The sequence below is a fragment of the Melospiza melodia genome, chromosome 10 (genome assembly GCF_035770615.1).
Source record: "Melospiza melodia melodia isolate bMelMel2 chromosome 10, bMelMel2.pri, whole genome shotgun sequence".
NCBI lineage: Eukaryota > Metazoa > Chordata > Aves > Passeriformes > Passerellidae > Melospiza > Melospiza melodia.
In genome coordinates, this window is record NC_086203.1 from 24,866,237 (window position 1) to 24,891,452 (window position 25,216).

At 44.7% G+C, this 25,216-nt stretch overlaps 1 protein-coding gene and 1 long non-coding RNA gene across 8 annotated transcripts in view; one reads left to right on the top strand and one right to left on the bottom strand.

Annotated features, from left to right (window-relative positions):
- Positions 1-324: 324 nt before the first annotated feature.
- The window catches only part of ADAMTS9 (ADAM metallopeptidase with thrombospondin type 1 motif 9), a 78,529-nt gene continuing 53,637 nt past the window's right edge, over positions 325-25,216 (bottom strand). For 3 of the 7 annotated variants that reach the window (XM_063164940.1, XM_063164941.1, XM_063164946.1), the window contains 12 exons: positions 22,678-22,845; positions 18,409-18,579; positions 12,836-13,006; positions 11,135-11,329; positions 9,183-9,315; positions 8,842-8,936; positions 8,591-8,685; positions 8,363-8,496; positions 6,785-6,876; positions 5,243-5,347; positions 3,179-3,273; positions 325-2,885 (listed from right to left, as the gene is read on the bottom strand). In XM_063164940.1, the coding sequence (XP_063021010.1) occupies positions 3,184-3,273; positions 5,243-5,347; positions 6,785-6,876; positions 8,363-8,496; positions 8,591-8,685; positions 8,842-8,936; positions 9,183-9,315; positions 11,135-11,329; positions 12,836-13,006; positions 18,409-18,579; positions 22,678-22,845 (1,449 nt within the window). In that variant the 3' untranslated portion in view covers positions 325-2,885; positions 3,179-3,183. Of the gene's footprint in view, positions 2,886-3,178; positions 3,274-5,242; positions 5,348-6,784; positions 6,877-8,362; positions 8,515-8,590; positions 8,686-8,841; positions 8,937-9,182; positions 9,316-11,134; positions 11,330-12,835; positions 13,007-18,408; positions 18,580-22,677; positions 22,846-25,216 lie in introns of those variants that run through there. The other 4 variants (XM_063164942.1, XR_010028861.1, XM_063164945.1 and 1 more) reach the window with 4 other exon arrangements.
- On the top strand, positions 19,958-22,672 carry LOC134422652 (uncharacterized). The gene is made up of 3 exons (XR_010028863.1): positions 19,958-19,991; positions 21,695-21,796; positions 22,553-22,672. It is a non-coding gene; the product is annotated as an uncharacterized LOC134422652 (long non-coding RNA).

Here is a 25,216-nt window from a genome sequence, read left to right on the forward strand (position 1 = left end):
TGCCATGTCGAAGGATGTCCCTGGTCATTGAAGGCAGCACCAGCCAGTCACCAGACACGTCTGAACAATGCATGGGACATCTCTGAGATGTGCTTATGTATATCATGCACCTAGGAGCAGTCTTCTCTGGACAGAAATTTGGGAGCACCAGCCTCTCCAGCCATCAGGACATGGGTGGTCATGGCCATTCTCCAAGGTGGTCCCTGGTCCACAGACTCCAGCACAGGTTTGGGGCAGGGTTCCATATAAACAACATCCCTCATTCCTTTTGCATGGGACAATCAAACCCACACCTTGGAAATAAACACCAGCACAGAAAAAAAATGTTTACCATTAAATGTATTATTCCCTTGTGTACAAAGTATTTTGCCTCTATTGTAGGACAGGTACTGAAATACGATGGCAAATGCAGCAAGACCATACAGACATGTCATACAGGTATTGTCATTTCCTTTTGAGTGTAAGCAGAAAGAAAGGAAACATTGTACAGGAAAGTGCTTGCAAAAAAATACCCCAGTTTGTAGAAAAATAATGGCATTGATATACAAAACCCAGAGTTCTTTCCTGAACAAGAAATGTCTCTGATCCTCAAAATCTGCTCTGTTTAATGATGACCATTAAGGAATATCAGGATCAGTGCTCTGTCATTTTTTTCCCTTTTAGTTTACTTTGTATTTTTTAGGTTCTGATAGCTCTGTTAATAGCTGCCTTGAAACTATATGGTAGAAATGAATTTGTACAGGTCAAAATAGTATTTCTTTTTATAAATAGCCACTCAATTCATTTCACTTCACTTACAGTGGTAAAGCACCACAATTTCTTTCTGAACTTCATAGTGCAATTTTCCCTTTTCCCCTACAGAATTTACACAAAAGCAATATCATTAGAAAATCACTATTCCATTATTACTCCTTTCCCCTTTCCCTTTTTTCCCTTTCTCTTTCCCTTTTTCCTCTTTCCTTCACCAATTCTCCAGCTCTGGGCTGTAGCACAGCCCCGCTCTCCTGTGAGGTGTCTCCCAGCTGACAGGAATGTGTCAATCCCTGATTGTCAGGCTGACAGGTTTCACTCCAAAGGCTGAGCACAGCCCAGTACACACAGGTTATGAATCCAGGGATCATTTATCACCATTGATCCAACCCTTTTGTAACACACTGATTACACATCCTTTGGGGAGCTCTGTAAAAGACTCACACAAGATCCTGAGGTTGTGTTTGGTAACTGCTTGCATCGAAAATGGAAAGAGTTATCTGGAGTAGCAGATAAGCCTCTTTGGTTTTCCAAACTGCTGGTAATTTTGTGCTGAAAAGCTTCTTTTCCTTGTACTTTGTGCTCCTGGCTGCCTTGACATAAAAGGTGGAAGGGCAGCACCTTGCTATCACTAAGTAAAGTTGTGGAGAAAGAGATAAGGGACATAGTCATAGACTACAACAGTAACCTGGTCACATCACCCCCGTTATGTGCTGCAGAGCTCTGTGAAAGCGTGGCCTGAGGGCTATGTACAGGCAGGAGCCACCACACCTAAGGGACATGGCTCCTCAGTTTGATTAAAAAAAAGCCAACAGCAAATGTCTGGCTGTACATGGGAATGAGGAGAGGCAAGGAGCACAGATGCCTTACCAGGAAGATCCGAAGCATCTCAGGAGTAGGCGTAAAGCAGCTTGCTTTAGAAGGGGGGGCAGAATCATCTGTAGGTACAGAGTGATCTTGCTGAAAGGAGGCAGCGAAGCCTCCCTCTGCAGATGGTCTGGGAGTGAGTAGGAAGCTGGGGAAATGCTGCAAGCGCCTGCAGGGGAGCACCCTGGCCAAGAGAAGGGGTGGCTTGGCTGGGTGTGCTGTCCCCATCCCTGGGCGTGCTGTCCCCACAGTGCTCACCAGCCCCAGGGGGAGGGAACACCACAGGGATGCTTTTGTCCTCACGCTAGGATTTTGTAACAAAGTCTGTAAGAAACTACATCTCTTGTGAGAACACAGCCCAGGGAAACATATGGCCTGATCAGCCTGTCTGGGATGAGTTAATACCCCGCTTCCAGATGGAGTCAGGAAGCACAGTGGCACATGCAATTAGGAGACAAAGATACATTTTTTTAAAAAAGTGAGTTCACTTCAGAACCCTAAAAAAAAAGGGGGCTTGAGCTGAAGATCTGAAGATCCATCTGCAGCAATTTTGCTAAACCTAGGGTAGATCTTGATTGATTTGAATTGCCTGACAATTTTTCTGCTTTATCCCCTTCTTCAATGATAAAGGCACTGGATTAACTAAAACTACAGAGCATTAATAAATATCATGTTAGCACCAAACCAGTGCTTTCAGCACTGGCCACAGAGGTCATGTGAAATTCAAAACATACCTAAAAGATAAAGATTGCTAATGCAACTAGCACAGTATTCATTGTCATGTTTTCCTTGAGTGCTGTCAGCCTAATCCCTAAAAATAAAAATTTAAGCACATCTTGTCTAATTTCCTTGCATAAAGACAGATTGAAATGCCAAAAATACCCCTATGCAGATTGTGTAGCACCGTGGAGGGCCAAAGCAGCCCATAACTGAAGGAAAATTACTGACTGTAAGTAAACAACTGAATACAGTGACAATTAAGTATCACTTGTCATAATGCTACATATAATGTAGAGTATGCAAAATGCAGTGGTTTGACTGCAGGATTTAACAATAAAAAATAAAAATAGTAAAAGCAGCCTTAATATAATGATTTTACGTACAAAAATATTAAATCAAAATAAATAATCCCAAACATAAATATTATACTGTACATTAGGAATATGCAATCTATATACACATATACACAGATATAAAAGTGGAAGGCAGAGGTATTGCATCACTATCCTTCATCCATCTCTCATCTCCATTGGCTGCTCCCAGAGAACCTGGAAAACACAGAAAAGCACATTTAGAGTGATCCTGGCCTCTGGAACATGTCACCAGAGAAAGTGGCAAAAAACAGAGGAAAGGAGGTGCCAGTAATGTGGGGAGGTGTCTCCAGGTGACAGTGCTGGATCCACAAGGGTTCCTGGGGGAGCAGGGGACCCCACTGGGATGCTGTGTGGGGTGGGTGGCTGTCACCAATGCACTCCATGTCTTTTTGCAAGCATGGCCTGATCTGCTCCTTCAGGGCATTTTGGGGGAGATTCTCCTCATGCAGAAGCAGCTGAGAACTCACCACTGCTATAACACCTGAATGTCCAGGCCTGTTCCTGATGATGGAGTGCACTTCCCACAGTAACCACCACATCTTCCTACGACTTTGGTACCATCCTGCAGGCAAAATCAGAAATAACAGCTCAGTCAGAGCTCAGGAATTCCATGCTGTAGAAGGGCCAGATCTGGGTTACTCAAGCCATGGTTTTTAGGGTGTATAAGAAAACAAATGATGCCAAAATCAGTCTATGAAATCACTGCTGTATTTAAATATACACAAAGGTAATTCTCTTTAGTGCTAGCAGGTCAGATGGTGGACACATATAGGAAAGGGTAGTTTTGATTTAATAAATTGCAAGCTGCCCAAGGAGAAGGTCATTTGGAGGGTATCTCAAGGATATCTGCTTTCTCCAGTTTGCCCCACAGTGAATAACAGGAATGAGTAGAAATCTTGGCTCATGCAAGAACAAAACCAGAACCCTGGGCCAGTAACAACTGCACAGCTCTGCCTGAGCATGGGAAGGGCATGGAAAGGGTATTTGCAGGCAACACCAGGAAACATCCACTTGGAAGGGAAAGTCCTGGAGTGGCTCCAGAGACAAGAGAGGAGGGAAAGTGACAGGGTGAGGTGATGTCACTTGCTGAGGTGCCAACCCTCCTCCCCTTCCCACAGCCAGTAGGGGTAGGTATGGAGTGGTCCTGAGGTTGACCTGGTCTCCAGGTGAGCCCAGCAAGCAGGGTGCAACTCTGGGCTTGAGTCAGGAGATTAATACCTCCATGTGGCCCTCCTTACCTCACCTCTGCAGAGTCTTTCTCCTCTTTTGGTCATTAGAATGGACAGACAGTCCTTGAGGGGAATTCAACCCTCAATTACCAGAAAATTGGACTTAAGCACACAACAATCTTGCACAAAGCACTTATTTTTAAACGAGCTCCACCCTGCCCTTGACATTATTGATCTGTGACTGCAGCAGGCTGCTATCATCTCTTCTCACTGCACCGTTCTTTCTTCTGCTCCTGCAGGCAATTACGCCCTTGGAGCAGCACTTGACAGATGCCACCAGGTGATGGAGGATTTCTGAGCACCTCTATTCCTTAAAGTTGTTTTAATTCTGCCAGCCACGATGTTTTCTGCAACCCCAAAGTTGACTTCTCTCCCTTTAGAAGGAGAGGATAGAAAAGCACCTGCTGGAACTGACATACGGGGCTGGTCCTCTTCCACCTCTAGTGTGGTCAGATCTGTAGCATTAATTCTCCTCTAAGAGACCAGCACAGAGGAGACTCATGCTCCCCAGAGCCAGGGGGAGACTGAAAGCAGTACAGGAGAGGATATTTTGCCAATTGCTGTCTGTTAAATGATGGTGACCTCCTTTGGAGAGTTTTAACAGGGGCAATTGGGATGACTCACACGAAATAATAGCCAAAAAAGCAATCCTGGGTTTCTACCATTTCAGAATATGACACAGAAGCAACAGAGTGAAGACACACAGTGACTGCAGGAGGTGTTAACAGGCAAATTAAGCAGTACAAGTACAAATTTGGCTGTGATTGTGAAGGGCTGCCTGGCTTACCCTGAGGTTCCAGCCTGCAGAGCCCCAGGCAGTGACAGGGGATGGTGCCTCTGCAACACTCCAGTGACTTGAGACTTTCCCAAGGAGATAAACCTAGACCAGACCAGCAGGAAGGTCCACATCCTCCACGCTTTATCAGCCATGTGTTGGGAACAATTCCTGCTCAGGGCACTTGCCTGGCACCAGACCCTACCTGCAGGTCCAACTCTGAAGCCCTGACCCTGTCCTGCTGCCCTGCCTTGTGATGCACACTCCATGCTGGACATCTCAGGCAACTGATTAAGGATCTGTCTGCCCCACAGCACTCAGCACTTTCAGCCTCACAGTTAATCAGGCTCACTAATTAATTGCAATAACTCAGATCAAGTTAAACCCACAAGGGCCTCGCCCCTCTGCAATTACCTACAACACTTTAATATCAGATGTTCATTTTTTGTTAGTCTCTATTGGAAGATGTTGCCATGAATGACAATGTAGTGAGGAGCAGGTATAGCCATAATAAAGTTACAACTTACTGGGGATTTCTGAATTTCCGACACGGCGTAATTCCCTTGTGAGAGCCACTTGGCTGTTCCCACCAGGGACAGGCCTGTCCCATACAGGTCTATGCTGAATCGACCCTAAAAAACAACAAGAGCCTGGTTATCCCAAAATGCCATGCTCCAGACTCCCAGCATGCCACGGTGTCACTTTTCTAGCAGCATTTGACAGCAGCGTTTTCCTCGTTTTCCATTGCTCTGACCATGGTCATTGTACAAATCACAGCACGGCTCACATTAGGAATTTATTCTCCCTGGTGGCTGCAGAGAAGGAGGAGTTTCAGATTGCTTTTGAACCTTTCAGATTGCCTTTTCCCCCAGGTTTTCACTGCTTCACCCTGGTTTTGCACTGCTTCTTCTCTGCCGGCTGAGGGCATTGTTGGCTTTCCCATGGCAAACTGCAGAGCCTGACGTGCTCCAGCAGCTGATGGGAAGGAATTTCAGGGATGTGCTGCAGCTGCTCTCACTGCTCCCTCCTCAACTGGAGAGGGCACACTTGGCCTTCTTTTCCACTGGCTTTTTTTTTTTTTTTTTTTCCAGACTAGTGAAATAAAAACTCTTCCATCTCTTTAAAGCACTTAATTCCACATTTTCTCAAAATGACAAAGATGGATGGAAAATTAAGGACTATGCCAGCATCCAACACTCAGCCCCCCAGCCCTCCCCTCACCCCCATGGCAGACTCCAGTCCTGCCAATTTCTGGACCCATGGAGGGATCCTTTGGACACATCCCAGGCTGACCCACAGCCCACCAGGGCCCTGCAGTACCAGATGGTGTTAGCTTTGCTCCTTGCACTTGCTGCCTTGGGAATGCTGATTTTCTGTGAGGAGCAAACGGGCTGGGTCAGGTGGATGGATATTAACATTTATGAGCATTCCTGAGGTAAGCAGTCAATCCCTAAGCTGCTGAGCTGTGCAGCAAAGTGTCAGCTCTGGAAGCAGGGAGGGAAGGAGATGGAAAGGTTTGCCCTCTGCTGCTGCTCTGACTCCCTGTTAATGCCCTTTGCCAGTAATGCCCACCCAATACCTTGGACTGTCCAAACAGATCACTTACCATCCCCAGCCCCACAAAAATAGGTGTGCTGGGAACATGCAGCAAGTCATCCCTAACACAGTGTTCTTTGTCTCCTACAGACTTTTGAAATCATCTACTTCCTGCTGCTCTCTCTGCCCAGCATTTCTACCAAGTCCTGTCATGGACTGATCCCCCTGACTTCAGCCTAGTTCTCTCCCCACAGCCTCTTTCTTCTTCCTTTTCTCATTTACTGGGGCCTTAGGGAATGTCTCTTAGGCAGCCACTGGCCTGATATCATGGAAAATGGAAACTACTTTCTTCCCTTTTCACAAAGGGAACTTTCTCCATCACTTTCTCCCTCTTCACAAAGGGAAAAGTTTCAGATCCCTGAGATAAGAATGTGCCACTCACTGAAGTTGGGCTGCTGCGATCAGCAGTAATTAATAGAGGGCCCGAACATAACAAATGGCACCAATTCCTGTTAAATGCTCTTGTCAAATACCTGCGGGCATTTGGCAGCGCTGTAGCAGTCCCCAGCAGTGGCATAAGGAACAGGTCGTCCATCATGTGTCTGTGCAAACTGTAAATCAGTTGCTGTGGAGAAGAGTTGGTGAATAACATGGAAAGGAAGATGCAGGGAGAGAGACAAAATAAATGTAAACATGCTCTTTGCTAATGTTTAAATTCACCAAAGCTGGCTTCCTACATTAATGTAGGAAGTCAAGACTTCTATATTTTTGTGCTATCAATATTACTATATTTTTTAATATTAAATATTCTGATTCATCCCACATTTGATTCCCAGCACATGAGCACTGAATTTAACAGGACACACTCAGTATTTACAGCTCAGTTTAAATCTGTTGGTGATTTAGGAACAAGGTATAAATAACAACAAAACTCAAACCCTTAACTTGGGGTTTATTTCGCTTTCAAAAAATTCCCCACATTCAAAAAGGCTCCAGCACCTTCCAAGTCTTTCTTTTAAACAAAAGCAAACAACATCTCTGCTCTCCTGGCTGCCCCAGCCCAGGGGTCGGGTTTTCAAAGGGAACTGGAGTATTTTGCTCTGGAGGGATCTGAAGTAACTGAGACTCATTTAGATGGGGATGTGAGATAGCTCCTGCCTGACAGAGGTAGGTGCCCAGCTCCTTTTGCAATTCAAAGGGAGCTGGTATCAAATTCCCAGAGGGTGGTTCCTTTGAGATCTTTACCTAGAAGCTTTTACAGATTATTAGTTGCTTTTTACAGATTGATAGACTGGGAGGTCTTGAAAATTAAGTGATAAAACCCACTTATCAGATGAGGAGTCGTTTTACAGGGAAGGATTTTGATTCGCTGAAAGACCACTTAGCTATTTACTGAATGAACTCCCAACAATATGTTGTATTTTTAAAACACTTGCTGAAAACTGATAGCAGAGAAGTCAGGGGACTGAAACCATAACCCCATGGAATGCTACAGGGTCTCTGGTGGTGGGATGGGCTCCCAGCTCATAGGAATGACAAAAGGGACAGTGTGTTACTCTTATTGCACAGCTAGATTCTCTTTCTCCATTGCAAATCTATGTTCCCAGCCCTCAACAAAAGTTATTTTCCTGTGGTCTGGCTCTGCTGAGAGACTTCTCTGCCCTGGCCACTGGGAATAGCATCCCCACCCCAGTGGAGACCCCTGCACTGGGATCTCTCTGAGTAAAATGGAGGGGGCTACAGGAGTGGGGCAGCTCCTCCCTGGTCAGGCTTTGTGTCTGAGTCCATTCTGAAAATAGGGGACCAAATGAAATAAAATAAAATAAAATCCTTCACAAAATGCACTGGGCTGCTGGGAGTATGCAAATACTCATTGTGCAGAGCAGATACAACAGGAATTGCCTTAGTATTTTCCTGTTTTACAGAGAAATAACATGAGCATCTCTGATGTACTCAGTCTCCCAGTGTAAAGCAGCAAACAGGTGACCAAGTCTAAAAGCAGGAATTCTCAAGAATATTGCTCACTAGAGTACTACTGCTCGCTTGTAGTTACAGCTATATTTGTGTAAAATAAACATTTTTTTTAATGGCAAGGCCCTGTTTTTACTCACTTATTATTTGCATAGTGTTCAGGTCCAGCCTTACTTTGCTGAAGGAGGAAAACCCAGCTGCTGTGTAATCTTTCCTACACTGGCAGTCTTCTCGTCTGCTCCCATTATACGGACACTCGGTCGGGTTATGCAATCTGAATCAAAAGAAAACCCTTTCTACTCATGACCAGGAAATACTGCCATGGAAAACAAAAACACTGTGAGGTTCATGATTATAGGATTTCTTACCTGTATCCATACACCTCTGAAAAATTCTCTGCATCCCCGTTTACAAGGGTCACATACTCCTTTGGGCTGTCAGTCTGCATCCCAGAGCAATACACCTGAGAGAGAAAGAGAAGCCAGGATTGTGTCATGTGCAAAGGCATCACTGAGACAACCAAAGGCAGAAAATCCAAGAGTGAAAGTCAAGACCACAGGCAGGGTCCTCTTGAACCTTCAGAAAACCCATGAAGTATCATTCTGTTGCTGAAATGCACCTTTAATGTCTTTCCTTTGACTTGCAGGAAATATTCACCATCTTCAGTGATACCTTCAAGATTTTTAACATCTTTGCAACTCCTTGGTAAGTCACCTGAAACAAAACAGAAATACTTGTAGTCACTGAACAACTATACATCAAAATTTATTTTGAAACACTCTGAGGCTTCCAAAACATCAAAACATCTTTTTTTATTTTTAACAGCTTTCCCTGAAGTGTCTTAGTGCTTACTTGGATGGCTCCCAATGCTTGGAAATACTGCAGATCTCTAGGAGTTTGAGGGGAAAAGATGCTGAAACCATGAGAAAGGCAAAAGAAGGTGTAAATCTGCAGACTTACAGTCATGGACATTGTGACATGTCCTCCTCTCTTCAGGTTTCAGGTCCACGTGGCACAAGCTGCTGAGCTGGTCGTCGTTGGTCAAACACTGCACTGAGCGGTGCATGACCCCAACTCCACAGGTGACAGAGCACTGCGGGACAGAAGACAGAGATTCCTGCTTTATCTCAAGGGTTTATGGGCTCCAGAAATAACAGAGACAGATGGTTTCCCTTCTATCAAGAGACAGCAGCAAAGACTTCAATCCTGTGAAGTGTTCAAACACAGGCTTAATTTTAATCAAATGAGTAGTCCCTTCGGTAATTAATCCCTTGCTTATTATCATTGATTACTTCAAGACTACCATACTTTGCTCAGTGTTTCCACACTTTGCTGGATGAGGCAGTTGGTTAAAGGGAACCATGCGCTCAAGTGAAATTGCTTATTTTTCATATTAGGAAGATTGCTGTTTTCCATGCGAATTCCACAAAAAGAAAAAAGGAGTCTCAAAATCTTCTCTCCCCTCACCTGCTGGGAAAATGGGTACATCTGTGCAAACACTGGGTCATCCTCAAACCATCCAGTCTAAGGGCAATCCTAAGGCTGAAATTGCACAAATTGCAGGAGGTACCAAGCAGCAGAGCATCCAACTGCTGAGTGTGGGCTGTGGGAGGTGGGAGCACCTTGCTCCTCCATCCACAACTTGTTCTTTCAAGTACTTGAGAAATGAAGTTCAGCTCTTTCTACAGCTACCAGGCTAGGCTATAAAGAAAATGAAGTTGCTTATCCATTTAGAAATTATTATTCTAAAGGAATACACCATGAAGAAGATGGTCTTCAACAGCTCATGGTATTCACAACTTGGGCATTTACTCTTTATCAAGTCCAGTTCCATAAAATTTAGCTGAAGGGCTGAGTAGGACTCTCTCTGTCCATCAAAGGTGATGGCATTCTACTTTAAATCCCTTTCAAAATCACAGCTGACAAGGGTCATGGCACTTGGTGGTCATTGGGACATTCAGCAGCTCAAAGTGAGGAGAAAGGTGTTGCCCTCTGAAATGAGTGCTCTTTGCAGTGAAGTTGGATTAATGAGTTGGGTATTTTGCACTTAAATTCTGAGGGAAAATACCAATTAATTGATGCTGAGGTATTTGCTATAACTCCTACATGCTGACTCACAGGGAGGATCTGAAGCTTCCTACGGGGCAGGAGGAACTTAGGTTTCAAATGGCTTTGCCAGTTACCGTGACAACTTCTACTACATTTTACTTGGCCTGACACTCATCGCCTTGTAAAGGTTTGACAAATTCCTACAAATGCCTGAGCTGGGTTAATAAATCAAGTTTATGGGAGAAACATCACATTTCAAAGAATGTCAGAAGCCCTAAGAAGTGAATTGTTATCACCTTAACTAAAATTTGATCTTGTAGTTCAGGTCCCAGAAGAGGCTCAAAACAAATAACTTTAGCAGAAAGGCCAGGTTCTTTTCCCTGACCTGTCCCAGCATTTGTGAGAAGGAGGGGGAGGAAAAAACCAGAAAAAAATTGTTTTAAGGTTCAAATGACCAGTGTTTCAGCCTAATGCTGGCTCCCAAGTCTTTCTTATACATGTGGCCAAGTGGGATCAACTGCAGTTGCCAGTGACTCACCAATGCTTCTAGCACAAGGCTTTCAAACCCTTGTTTTCTGCAATGACTAAGCATGCAGCATGGCCATCAACATGGCCACAAAGGTTGGCTACATCCCGGTTTTCATGAATGACCCTACTTGTAGCTGCTGGGACTCCCCCATACGAAGGGGTTCAGTCTGAAGTATGGAGCCCTACACACACCAGGCCTGCTGCTGCACCAGAGTATTCCATGCATTAATTTAAGCATCTCTAAAACATTCCCCAGCCAAACCTTTGGTCTGTGTCTAAACAAACCCCAGGTTGTTCCATTCTTTTTGGCCAAAAAAGAAGTTTGCCCGACTTACGCTTCCCCAGTTGCCGACGCGCCAGGAGGCCGAGATGGGGCACTCTCCGAGGTAGCAGGGCTGGATGTTGGGGGGCTGTGTGCCAGGACAGTTGACCATGTTCTGGTAGCCATACTCATAGTGATCCTTCCCGGTGTAGATCTCACTGCAGGACACGAGGCGCTGCCTGTAGCCCTTCCCGCACGTGACGGAGCACTGCGGGCACAGCAAGGAGTGGTGAGCACCACGTGCTTCAGCAGGGCTGCCCAAAATGGGAGGGGAGGAAACCAGGCCTGACAGCTTTCAACACAGGAAACTGATTCAAGGGATCACTGGGTTCCATTTAAGCCAGTCATGAATATTGTAAGTGGCTACTACGAGTGGGCTGGTGCCTGACATTGTCTTTGGGCACCCAGTTCCTCTCTGGGCTGGATCTACAGCTGCTCCAGGACTCCCTGCTCCAGGCTGGCTCCTGGCCATGTGTTATTTCTTCCCAACCACAAAGAAAGGAGCAGAAGATCCATGGGAATTTGGAAATGCCTCTATCAGTTGTTTTGTTTGGGTGGGGTTTTTTTTGCCATACATACAGAGAGATAGAAAGTGGTCAAGGTTGACTCTGAATTGCAGGTACTTGTCAGCAACTAGGAGAACCAGAAGAATCAACAACCAGAAGAATGAGAAATTTTTCATCGTAATTAGAGGATAAACAGCACTTCTGCCTTCCTCATCAAAGGACTGAGTGGGACCTGGGAGAGCCAAACTCTGGCTCTGTAAGATCTCTTTACCTCTCTGTCTTCATGGGCCTGAGTGCTCCCAGGTGGTCTCCCAGGCACTGGGGGTGGGTAGAGGGTGCCTGGGCAAGGAGCAGCCAGAGCTCCAGCCTGACAAGCACCTCGATATTTCTCTTAAGAAACCACTCAGCAGACCAGGCTGCTCTGAGATTTTCTCATGTCTCCACATTTCTCCCTCCTTGCACTATCTCAGGTGGCTGGGCTCTCCTTCCCCTCAGTCCTGCCATGTTTTCCTTTTTCCCTTCTCTCGTTCTTTCTCTTTAATCAGTGCTGTGTCAGCAGCTGCCTTGTCATTTCCCTCTGCTGTTTCTCCAACTGGAAAGTAATCCTTCACTGGCTGCAGAAGGAAACAGGCTGAGATTAGCCTGCGTCCTCCCGCACGCGGCGCCCGCTGCAAGGAAAACTCATCTATTTTCCCTGCCTCCCAGCTGGGAGGGTGAATGCCCTGCCTTCCCTCACTCTGGGTCCTTGCCCCTGCAAAGACAGCACTGAGGAAGGATATGCCCCCATGGTCACCTCCAGGCTTGCCTCTCCCCCATGATGCACATCTGGAGCCTTGTACAACTCACAGGGCCCCAGAGCCCCCAGGGAGTGGATGGGAATAAAACCAATTAATTAAATAAATGAACTAAACCAGCAGAAAACCAAAGAGGGTGCCTGTTGAATGCACTGTGCTTTGGAAGAAAATTGCATCCAGATATTATTAGCTAGGACCCTGAGCACGCTGCTTTTACTCTTTAATAACCTGGTTGTCACTCACAGCCCAGCTCCTTTCTATCCAGCAGGGAGACTGCACACCGAAATAAACCAAAAAATAAGATTTCAAACCCACGGCTCTGCCTTGCCAGTGCTGATTGATTTGGGCTGCAATACCTCAGCAGGGGCAGCGTTGAGAGGAGGTCAAGGATGCAGGGGCGGGACGGGGCCTCACCTCTGACCACTCTCCGGTGATCCAGATGTACTCGCAGGGGGGCAGCGCGCAGCTCTGCACCTCGGCCGGGCGCTCGCTGGGCTCGCAGCGGCCGCTGCTCTGCGGCTGCTCCTCCTCGTCCACGCACAGCACCTCGCGGAACCGCGACGCCTCCCCGCACGTCTTGGTGCACTGTGTGCGACAAACAACAGCTCAGGCAGCCCTGCGGGGCTCCAGGGGACGAACCCACGCCCCAGCAATCCCTGTAAGCTGCCACTGGTGTCCCCTGGGGGAGGATTTCCCACCAGGACCTGCTGTGCCCCGTGCTGCTGCCTGTGACAAACTGCTGCTGACCTCCGGAGTACTGACCCACATCCCCAGGAGAGAGCAGGAACCAAGGCAGCAGGTATTGGGATGAGGCAGGTGTGGGGCCCAGCTGTGGTAGGATCAAAACATGCAGGGTTGGGCATGCTGGGCCAGGAGATAGGGCCAACCCCCATTATTTCAGCCCCCAGTGAATACAGCTGTTTGGAGAACGACAACTCGACCATCCCCCGTGCAAAATTCACACTGCTGCAACCTCTGACTGTGGCTGGTGTGGGGGGAGCTCCTTCCCCAGCTCTCTGCTTTGGCATGGGGCACACATAATCATAGAATCATCATAGAATAGTTTGGGTGAAAACAACCTTTGAGACCATCTCATTCCAACGCCCTGCCATGGGCAGGGACACCTTCCACTAGAGCAGGTTGCTCAGAGTTTCACCCAGCCTGGCCTCAAACACAGCTCTACAAGCACTGCAGCGCAGGCAGCCCTGCAGGTTTATTCTCTTTTAAACACTGCCCTGCCTGATATTAAGATCAACCCATGCCAGACAAGTACAAGTGCTCCCCAGGTCCTTCTGGAGATTTCAAGGACTCAGTTCTTTCTCTCCTTGTCACAGAAAAACGAGCCTGACTGTGAGGCTGTGTTCCTGGGAGTGAGGCTGTCCTTGGAGGGCATCTTAGAAAAACACATAAAACAAAATAAATCAGTGTAAGAGCAGCTGCCTAGATAAAACCCCATTTTCTTTTAGTTATTGCCTGTAATGGACTTCTAACACTTTCAACTAACTGGATTAACGAGGAGAAAAATGCATGAAAATAATAATTTATAGAACATGTAGGGAATGTCTTCCCCTTAAGGAAAAGGATAAAACATCCAATCAGACCATCTCTATCTGTACAGAAACACTGCTTGAAGTTACCTAGGCTTGGAACACTGTGCCAGTTTAATCTAGTTGGAGTCTTACCCTCCAAACATCATTTCCAGCCTCCCTGAAGCAAATCCTGTTCTCCTGGCTGGCCAACAGTTAGGAAGATATTAGTAGGTTCAGTTAATTGCAAAATGCAGGCACTGTCATGGCCTTGTTACTGTAATTGGCTGTCAGAACCAGGATTGTAAATTATTTGAGAATATTGAAAATTCAGATCAGTGTGTGGCAGCAGCAGCAAACCAGGAGAGCAGCAGTGAGCACAACATCATGTGGGGTGTAAATATTTAAAACTGGGGCAAAGTGGAAAGGGATGGGGAAGGAGAGGCAGCTCCACAAAGCAGCATTTATTCCAAAGGAATAACTTAGGAGCTCTTAGGCAACAGTCAACATTGCAAAATCTGCAGTCTGCCAGAAGACCCCAAGGGCTTTGTGTGCTTTCAACCTTATTTACTCTCTTGCTTTGAGTCCTTGGAGTGGAAGCTCCTTCTAGGTCTGTGCTGAAACATGGCAATCCTACAGGGGTTGGGGGAATTTGCTGGAGTGTGATTTCCCCAGAAAGCAAACAAAGTGAGCTATATTTGCCCATCTCTGATTATCTCCCTATTACATAAGTAAAAAGCGAAAGGGGGTCATTGTGTGTGAATATGGCACCACTGCAGCTCGATCATCAGGGAGCTCCCCTGACAGCTCTCCAGGCACCTTCTGGGGCAGCCTGAACCCCAACCTTCCTGCTCACTGGGAGTGGGGTCACAGGATGCTCAAAGCTTCCCTCCTCTCTGCTTTGGCATTTCCAGCCCGGCGAGGGGTCAGCAATACAGGGTGAATCATTCCATGGTTCCTCACAGCCAAAGGAGGCACCTTGAAAGGAGAGGGAAGAACCAAGCCTGATTTTGTCTCATCTCCTTAATGTATATTTCAGACTAAATTTGTAAAGTACATTGGCTTATGCTTCACTTTCAGAGGGTAAACCATGTCTATGCCATCAAGGCATCTTCTAACAGTGGCAGTGAAGAGCTATCACATCAAAAGCCCATCCTTGTTTAAAATCATTACTTGCTGATGAAAGACTGGCACTCCCAAGCACATGCCAGCCTGATTTGGGTTTGTCTGCAAATAACAGTTGTGTGGCCAAATAAACCTGAGCCAGCTCTGTGCATTTTGTCATCATCAGAAATTGAAAGTTTGGTTATTTGTATTTTTAAGGGTAACTGGTAATTAAAATAATCCCACTGAAATATTAAATGAGGCTCAAAGACAGTGAGACCATCATAAAATAAGTCAAAGAGAAACACTGCAGAGGTTCCAATCAGCCAAAGCCAAAGTTATAAAACATTATTCATGTAGAAAGCAGACAGTTCAGCTAGCATGGAAAGGCTATTTTTCCTTTTAATGCAGTGACAGATTTTGCATGAATTCTCATGTTCAAGATTGATTTAAATCTCACGCAAAACAGTGGGGCCAGGCTATAACAGCTATTGATAGCAAAATCTGAAAACAGGTCAGGCATTTGACAATATTTGTCTCTTTTGCCTCATTTCCCAAATTCTGAACTATTTTCCTGGCAGATCAAATTAAGGATCATTTCAGGCACTTCTGAAACTGCTTTAGAAGAGCAATAATAATAATTAAAACAACCCCAAAGGCATTGCTTTGCAAAAGCATTGATTTTTTTTTTCTTTTTTTTTAGATAACAATCTAACACAGAGATGAAATGTACCCCCCGTGCCATGAATGCTTGAAACATGCCTTGGGTAACTCTGCAATTCAAATCAGGCAAGGATGGCACAATTTCCCCCCAAAAAGACAAATGTCAAAGATTCAGGAGTTGGATGGCAGCTTCCAGAGCGTGCACTGTCCTTCCACAGAGGCTCATATAAAAAGAAAAACTTTCTCCCAATTTTTCCTTTTTCTTTGTGACTCTAGTCTGAGTTCTTTTTTGACATTAGCAAGGCTCTTTCTATTGACTTTCTTCTCCTTGGTGAGGGCACTGAGAACAGGTGATTAATGTGATACACCAACAGAGCAGTAAATGGTTTCCAGTAAATTTCATATTCCTTCTCATTGTCAAGACCAACACTTGTTTTTCGAAACAACACAAGTACAACAACAAAAAGGAACAATTAAAAAACCCCAAACCCTCTTGAGAGATTCCCTTTAAAGATAAGGAATCAAGAACAAGACAGTACTGAGATGTTATTTATATCCTGCCTTCCATGTCAATTAGGGTTCATTGCTGCTCCCTGCTCAGAGAATACCAATGCAATCTGTGCCTCCTCATGGACACTGCCTATGGCTGGAGGGAGGTGCTATTCTGTTTTTTCACTGTGTACACCAGAACAAAATAAGAAGTGCTTGGAAGAAATGCTTGGAATCAGCCAGAGGGGCAAGCTCACATTGGGCAGCTCCTGCATTTTCCTGTTCATGGTTACTCGTGAGTACTTATGAGGGTGAGGAAACCTCCAGTCCCTCTTAGTAAAGCTCCCTTGGGGAAAAATCAAATCTCCACACTTTGTTCAAAATTTGCCCAGTGCAATGGGGAGTCCTGGAAAGTTTCAGAAAACATCAGTATTTGTATCCCATCAAGGGCTCAGAAGGGTGAGGGCAGGCGCCTCTCCAAACTGCTTTGAGAAGTTGCAAAGATAAGGGAGAGAGGGCAAAACTTAGTTGCAAGTTGGACTTGATGATTTTGGAGGACCTTTCCAACTAATGATTCTAAGATTCTACAAAAGGATGGGGCAGGAGCTGTTTCTTTCCAGGGCTGATTACAGCACCAGGTAAGGACTGGCACTACCTGCTGTTTGGTGACCTCTTTGCTGCCTTTAAATTTATTCACTGAAGAAGTCAATGGGCTCTGTAAAACTAAAACTAAAACCGCAAGGAAGCTGCTGGAGCCCCCTCAGCTGTTCCTGCATTTCCTTTTCTGGCTGGGATGTTTCCATCTGCTACCACTGTGTGACCAGCCTGGCTTTTCCTCCTGCTGTTTCCCATCACTCTTCCCTGTGTCCTGGGAAGCAGCTGGGAGAGGACACAGCCTCTCTGGCCTCCTGCACTCGTGGCTGGGTTTCACAGGATTATAAACCCAACTTCCCAGCACTGCTGAGGCTGGGGAAATGAAGATAAACTTGTGTGTCCTGTTCCCGTCAGGCTGAGGCACCACATGCACGGGTTAAAAACAGAAAAAAACAGAATGAAAAGAATCATTTTGGTGTCTGGTCTGAGCTGCCTCTGCCAAAAACTTCTGGGCATTTGAAGGCTGACACAGCACCTTCTTGGCAGTGCATGGTGGGGCTCCTCCTGCTCAGAATCCCCTCATACTCCTACCACCCACCAGCCTTGAGGCCACTCATGCCCACACTGCAGGAGAGTTGGAGTCACTCTCTAAACCACTGGAGCAGCAGCTTTATCCCCAGTTTCAGTCTCAGGAGCTGTTTTTGATGGGAACTGATCTTGGTCACACAGAAAAGCATCATCTCCTACTGAAGACTTGATCTCAGCCCTGCTCATGGTTTGATAAAACAGCAAAGACCCAGAGCTCAGTGAAAGGATAGGGATGTCAGATGGTGCTGGGGTAATGGGGCAGGAAAGAGGCAATTACCACTGCTCCCTAACTCCTCCAGACACTGGGCTCAGGCTGGAGCAGCACAGCAGGGCTCTGCCTCCTGGAAGAGACCCAAATCCATCCTACCCAAAACCTGCTCAGCATTTTCATAGGACCCAGCCAAACCCAGGGCAGCACAAGCAATAAATTAACCCTACAGAGGCATTTCTCTGCTCCACATGAACTCTTTTTTCTTTTTGCAACCCCAGGTTGCAACCCAAACACCCTGACCCTCCAGCAGCACTCCCAGCATCATGGAACGCCTGAGAGCACAGAGCTGTGAGCTGGGGGAAGGAAGGGAGGAAAGAAGGAGGGAAGGAAGGAAAGGGAGGAGAGGAAAGAAAGGAAAGGAGAGGAGAGGAGAGGAGAGGAGAGGAGAGGAGAGGAGAGGAGAGGAGAGGAGAGGAGAGGAGAGGAGAGGAGAGGAGAGGAAAGAGGAAAGAGGAAAGAGGAAAGAGGAAAGAGGAAAGAGGAAAGGGGAAAGGAAAGGAAAGGAAAGGAAAGGAAAGGAAAGGAAAGGAAAGGAAAGGAAAGGAAAGGAAAGGAAAGGAAAGGAAAGGAAAGGAAAGGAAAGGAAAGGAAAGGAAAGGAAAGGAAAGGAAAGGAAAGGAAAGGAAAGGAAAGGAAAGGAAAGGAAAGGAAAGGAAAGGAAAGGAAAGGAAAGGGGAAAGGGAGGAGAGGAAGGGAGGAAAGTAAAGAAGGAAGGAAGGAAAGGGAGGAAAGGGAGGAAGGTTGGTTCTTACCGCCTGCCATTCCCCGGCTGCCCAGCGGTGCGTGGGGCACGGGGGGAGGTGACAGTCCCGCTGAGGAGGGGGCTGGCTGGCCGGGTCACACTCGGCCTCCTTGGGGCTGCTGCTGCTGCTGTGGCACTGCACGGAGCGGCGCTGGACGCCCCGGCCGCAGGACACCGAGCACTGCAGGGAGGGACACAAGGTGAGTGCAGCTCCCATCACAGACACCACGGTGAGTTCAGGGGGTCTGGGCTCTGCTCTGGGCTCCACGGCATCGTTAGCAATGATTAAGGATTCTCTTTAATAATATATACTAATGATGTTTCTAGCAAAAACCTAAAATTTTGGAATTTGAAAACAAGGTAGCAATGCTCTATCAAACTTCCAAGTGAGGCTTTTCATTGTGCAAGGGAAAACTGGGAATCTGAAGCCGGTGTGAACATTTGCTGTTGGCTTCAGTGGGGTCAGGACTTCCTGGACAGGATTTTTATTGAAAAATCTGTTTTTATTGCAAAATAGTGGTGCTGCAAAACCACCCTGACATGCCAGAGGCGGCCAGGCTCTGAGATTTGCTCTGAGTATTGCTTCTCAGGCACTGTTTCAAAAAAGTAATAGTTCAAAATACATCAAATGCCACAAACAGAGTGGGCTTTAATGAAAAGCAAACTTGGATTCTATAGAAGAAAGTGTGTAGCTGTAGAGAGGGAAAGGTGTGATACAGCTGGGATTTCTTTCATGCATCTAGACATGCACATGCACCGAGGCAGGGAATACAGTTAGGTTTTGAAAGCAAATGTCTTTTTGAAATTAACTGCATTTCACATTTCCTTCATTACACTGTGGGCACATTTTTCCCAACTTCAAGACACAGCAACAAATGCCTGCATTTTTCTGTTTCTCAGACATCTTTAAATTATTATCTATACTGCAATATTATTAACAGCTTATTTTTTCTTTCACGCAACATTTCTTAGTGTTGTGACTGCACACTAACATGTTTAGCAGTACTTAATATTCCCCTGGAACAGATTCCTCCTGGCTAGACCTTAAAGTATACTATACAGATTTGGAGTAAAGAGAATTTGCATTTTTAGAAGAAAGTGCATAAAAAATAAAGGTATGTATTAAAACCACAGCTGAATTAACAACTAATATTATTTATAACTAATATTACTTATTAATATATCAGGTACTAAGAAAATAACTTCAATTGCAATGCCCACTAAAATGAGCCTTCTTAAGGCAGGGAATTGAGTGGTACCTGATGGGGAAGCAATTCCCTTTTCTGTATTCCTCCATAATGCTCTTTGCTTTACTGTCCAAATACCCCATAAAGCCAAGAAAACCAGAGAAAAGCTGACTGTGACTATTTGTCTGGCTTCAGACATTCATAGGAGGGTGGGAGTATTTTTGTGTAGCTTTTGAAAGCAGCAGTGGGATTTCTGTCACTAGTGATGCAAATGCTTCCCATATGCTGCTGCTTCCCTGGGATTAACAGTGCTCTTTGTCCTACACATTCCATAGGGGACTCTCAAACTGAATAAAGGCACAAACTTGGAGAAACATACACACCAGGATGCCTACCATGCTCTAAGGTATCTTTTGAGTTGCATTTATCACCAACATAAAAAGCCCAGGTGTGGATAAAAGAGCACAGGTGACACTGTGGCTTTTTCATGGGGGGCTGCACTGTGTGTGTGTGTGTGTGTGACACCTGGGTTTGGGGAGAGGATGGTCCCTGGACTGTGCCAGAAACTCCACCTGATGCTCTGCCTGTGTTTTTATACAGGGCTGGATTTCAGCCTGTAGCTGAAGTATGCAAGTACCAGACAGCAGCATAAATATTGGTATTTTTGTTAAAGGAAAGGTAAATGGTCATAATCCACTTAAGAGAAACAAACACATTAAATCTGATATTTCAGTGCAGACATAAACACAGTTAAAACTTGGAGAAAAAGCCTTTTTAGAGATTTATCAAAAATGCTTTGCCCCAGGGAAGTGGGTTCTTAACAATCTAGAAAAGAACTAACCATGTTCTGAATACAAAACATCCAAAGAGAAAAAAAAAACCTAGGATTGGAGCACCAGCACAGCCAGTGTTCAGCTGAGACTGGTTTTTAACCATTCCTGTATTTTTTGAGCTTAATTTTCTCAGTAATTCCTTTTCCAGAAGGCAAAACCCCCCAACATCTACCTAAAGGTATGTGCAACAGGTTCTGTGCATATATAGTGACACAAGGATGCACTTTTATGGGAGAACCTTGCCTTACTTCTCATGCAGACTTTTTGGTTTATTCAGGAGAAAAAGCACAGCAGCTCAGCTTTGGGATTAACATTCTGAGAAAATTACACCTTTAGAAAGTTAGGTGTTTTTAGATAATATCTTAGTGGAAACTGATCATGGCTCCTATTGGCAACAGTGGCACTGGAGATAGGGAAAGTCACATGAAGTTTTCATGCCCAGTTCATACCCTGATCTACTGTGTATTCAGAGCACCAAACTCGTGTCTGTTTCATGCTCTTAAGGAGAAGTTCAGCACCTAAATTTGGCTCCACAGCATTAAATCTCTGGCAAAGCCCTGAACACCCTTACAAGGGACCCAGAACCAGCACTTCCAACCTGTGACAGCCCCAACTCTTCATCGTCACAGGCAAAAAAAAAATATGCTGCCAGCACCAATGAGGCTCAGAGATCCATGCCACAGCATCTGACAGGGCTTTAAAAAGCCCAATTTGACATTGTAGCACAAATTTTTCTACCACTTTACTTTGTCCCCAAGCAAGATGCTGGCTGGCTGAGCACATCCTGCATCAGGAACCTGGGCTGAGGAGCTGCTCCTGGAAAAGCCTGTTCTTAGCCTTATCATTAGCATACAAATATTCCTTAATTGCCCAGTCACGAGAGATGACCTTAGACCATAAATCACCTCATCCTCCTATTAACTTGGGTTTCTTTCTCTAGTTGCATAAAATTAATATCCATGATGCAGTGGAAAGCTGAGAATTTTAAACCACTTACTTTTACCAATTAGTATTAGTGTATTTTAATGCAATTGACAGACCATTACATTATTATGTTTACAATTATTAGTCAAAACTGCTTTCAGGAGTAGCCACTTAAATAAGGTGCAAATTGGATACCACAAGACTGTGTAATGGCCTTGCATTTTATTTTAGTCTGGCTCCTGTATAAAACTGAGGTTTCAATCCTGAAGGTAATAAAGCTAATAATATTGACTTAATTTCCAGTATGGGAGCAGTATTCTGGATTTCACAGGCTGGATGCTCCTATCCTCAGGTAAAGAGCCCAGACTTTGGTCTGAACTGAACCTCCATGGTGAACAAGCACCGAGTCCTTTACCCATATAATGGTAAACACTCCTATCCTGTGAATCCAAAGGTAAGGATTAAAAAAAAAACCTAATACAAGTCTGAAAACAATCACAGATCATTAATGGGTTTACTGTCCTTTTTATTAGTGGACATTAATCAACAGCATGGTGTCCTACTCCTAACATTTGCATGTGTGCCTGTGGCAATGTGAATGGTTTGTCTTTCAGGAAACTGAAATACCTCAAGAATGGGTGTTTTGTACCTAAATTTGGAAGACAGAATGCAAGGGAACACGATGCCTTACAAGTTAACAGTTCATTTAGTCTGGGATTTTCAATAATTCCTCTGATTAGCATGCTAATGAGGTAGAGGGAAAAGCAAAGTTCAGAGTTAAAAATGTGATGCAGCAGATTCAAGGTGATGACAAAAACATTATTTTCAGGAAAAAAAGATTCAAGGTATACTTTCAGCAAGCAAGAAGTTTAATAACTCAAAATACTTTTTTATTTCCAGCAGCCTCTGATCTATGCATGACTGTCTGACTTTTTAACAAGGGAAAATCAAGCAATGAGTTTATTGCTCAAAACTAAGGAAGATTTTACTAGAGATATGATATTTAAATTATATTTAAAACATGAATAAATAGTAGATTCTCTTTAATATTATATACTAATGATGTTTCTAGCAAAAACCTAAAATTTTGGAATTTGAAAACAAGGAATTTGCTTTCAGATAGATACTAAAAGCAAGCTGCCTAGTTTTCAGCTGGTACAAATCTGTGCTGCTCCACTGCTGTCCATGAAGCTGCACTGTTTTACACCAGGATCTGGCCCCAAACCTTCACCCTGAATAATTCATGAGGACAGAAGTGACTGGAAAACCAGGCTCCAACCAATTTGATGGAGGAGGAATACCAAAAGGTGCAAAAGGGTACACAAGATGTCTCACCTGGCCCCAATCTCCTGCTTTCCACTTCGGACATCTGCCCCCTCTGCATTTCTTTTGCACGTTGGGCTTAGCAAGGTGTTTACAATTCTCTTCTTCTACATGCCTCCCTTCCTTTGACAAACAGTACACACTGCGGTGCTTTTGGCCCCTTCCACAGGAGACAGAACACTGTAAATATAAAGTAATAACAGATCAGCTTGCACACTCATACAGGGGCCATGGCTACCCAGGGCATTTTCTTTTAGCTGGACCAAAAGGCACCTCGCCAGGTCCCCAGCAGGCTACACAAAGCTTGAGGGGAGTGCAGGCATTGGGAGTGCAGGGAGGGAGTGCAGTGTGTGATATTCTTGGTCAAAGCTCCAAAAAATGCCAGTATCAAAATAGAGAAAACAGCTGACATTCAGCAGGGATAACAGCCTGGATTCCTGGCATTGCTCCAGTCCTTTCAAAGGAGCAGAGTCATCTTACAGGGATCAAGGCAGGAGCCCTCAGTATCTACTTAGAACAACTTGAAAGGAACCATTTCCATTTACCTTGGTACAAAGGGATGTCAAATATTGGTAAATCAGGAGGGTAAAGTGTGCGCTGCACCTTCACAGAGGGAAATAACTGCACAAAGGACAAGGCAGAAAAGTGCAGCATTTCCTTGTCCTTGGTACAAAAGCTCGTGTTTGTTTTATCAGTGTAGTCTGACTTTTCTTTTTTCCTTCACTAAACAGACTGAAACCAGGACATGTTCATCCTTAAGATTTATGCATTTTGAAAACAACTCAGAAGGTGGCAAGAAGGCAGAGCCTGGAGAATCAAAGCAAAAAGCAAACCAGCAGGTATGTTAGCTGCAAGCTTTGTAGTGAAGCAACTAATTTCAACCTCCCTCTGCAGGTTCACTGAACTTTTTCAAATGTGACCACTTCTGGCATGCAAACCCCAAGCAACTTCACTTTGATTTCAGATTAGTCTCCTCCAAAGATTTAGGAATCAAAGGGGTCTGGAATCACGACACGAATTTAATATGACAGTTTCATGTAGAACAAGCCTCTTACTCAGCATGATGCACCCAGAGACTCAGCTTCCATTTCTTCATTACATGCTACACCATGAGCATACTGGTTTAATCCTTGAGGGCAAACACACTGTTCTAACCATCCCTCCATATAAAATGTTCTGCTTTCTTTTCAGAATGGAGAAAACATGCAGAAATGAGGCTTCAACCTTCATTTTGGAGTCACTCCATCAGTATATTTCCCAAGAAAAATATTACAGCTTAAGCTCTTCCCAGCCTATAAATACATTTGAACCCTAAAAAATTTATATATATAGCAGCTCTGGAAGATCCACTAGAATAGAAATTGGCATATACATTGACACCTGTGAATATTTTATATTACAGCCCTACTTACAGCTCATTCAGCTCACAAAGAATCAGCAAGACAGCAGTTTCTAAATGGAAAAATTCAGACCAATGTGGAGAGAAATGGATGTAGCTCTAAAAACCAGATATTGATGCTTAAAAGCTTGTATAAACGATGCCCTGAAAAAGGTTGTTTTCCTGCTGCAGGAGTGTTACAGATTGACAAAAGATCACTGAGGTCCTGTTGATCAACAGCTTTAAGAGCCATTAATGATGCTCCTCCCAGAGGCTGAGCAGGCATAGCTGCCTCTGAGTTTTCCTGAGCCCAGGAAAAAGATAGCCCAAAAACCCCAACATCCAACCTTGCACTGAAAAACAGAAGAAATGTTGTCCCTTGCAATAAAATAAAACTGCCATGAGTTACCCAGACCCATAAACTTCTTTTCTTTAGCATCAAGAGAAGAAATATCAAGCTAATGTTATCACTATTTTTATAAGCCTTCAAATTTCATCAGAAGTTAATTTTTTCATTTTCTGTACTTCTCTCCTCAGGCAATGAAAGTCAGCAGCAAGACAGAAATGTCACATCCTACAAAACCCATTTTTAAACTTCTAGTATTTTCATCCACTTACTGTCTGTGGACTAAACACCAACACTGATGCTTAAACAAAAATTCAAGTGCTCCTTGGAAAACAGGCTTCATGCAGGTTATGCCACTTTACTGTGACAGCCAAAGCTAAAGAGTAAATTTACAGCATTGATCAGGACTCTCTCATGTCCCACATCCTGAGCTGAAACAGCCCAGAGTATCCTTAATTTACAAAACACATGGGATGCCACTACTTATCCTAAAGTAAGACTAACCACACTGTGCAACAATGCAAGCACCTTTCTGGGGACCCGAAGCTGGTTGATAAATACTTGATCTCACAAACAATTTGGTCCTAGCTATTTCCAAAGTTATTACTCCCCTACAAAATGCTGAACTTTGGCGTGGAGCCTGGTTCTGACATTTATCTCATGATCCCATGATCAAACAAGTCTGCGTGCAAACCTCGGTGCACTCGGTGCACTCAGAGGTTGAGGCATAATTTGCTTAATTTTTTTAATACTTAAATGTAATTCCCAAGATGCTGGAATGAATCATTTCTATGTCTGCCTTTAATATAAATCAAATTTAGGCAGCT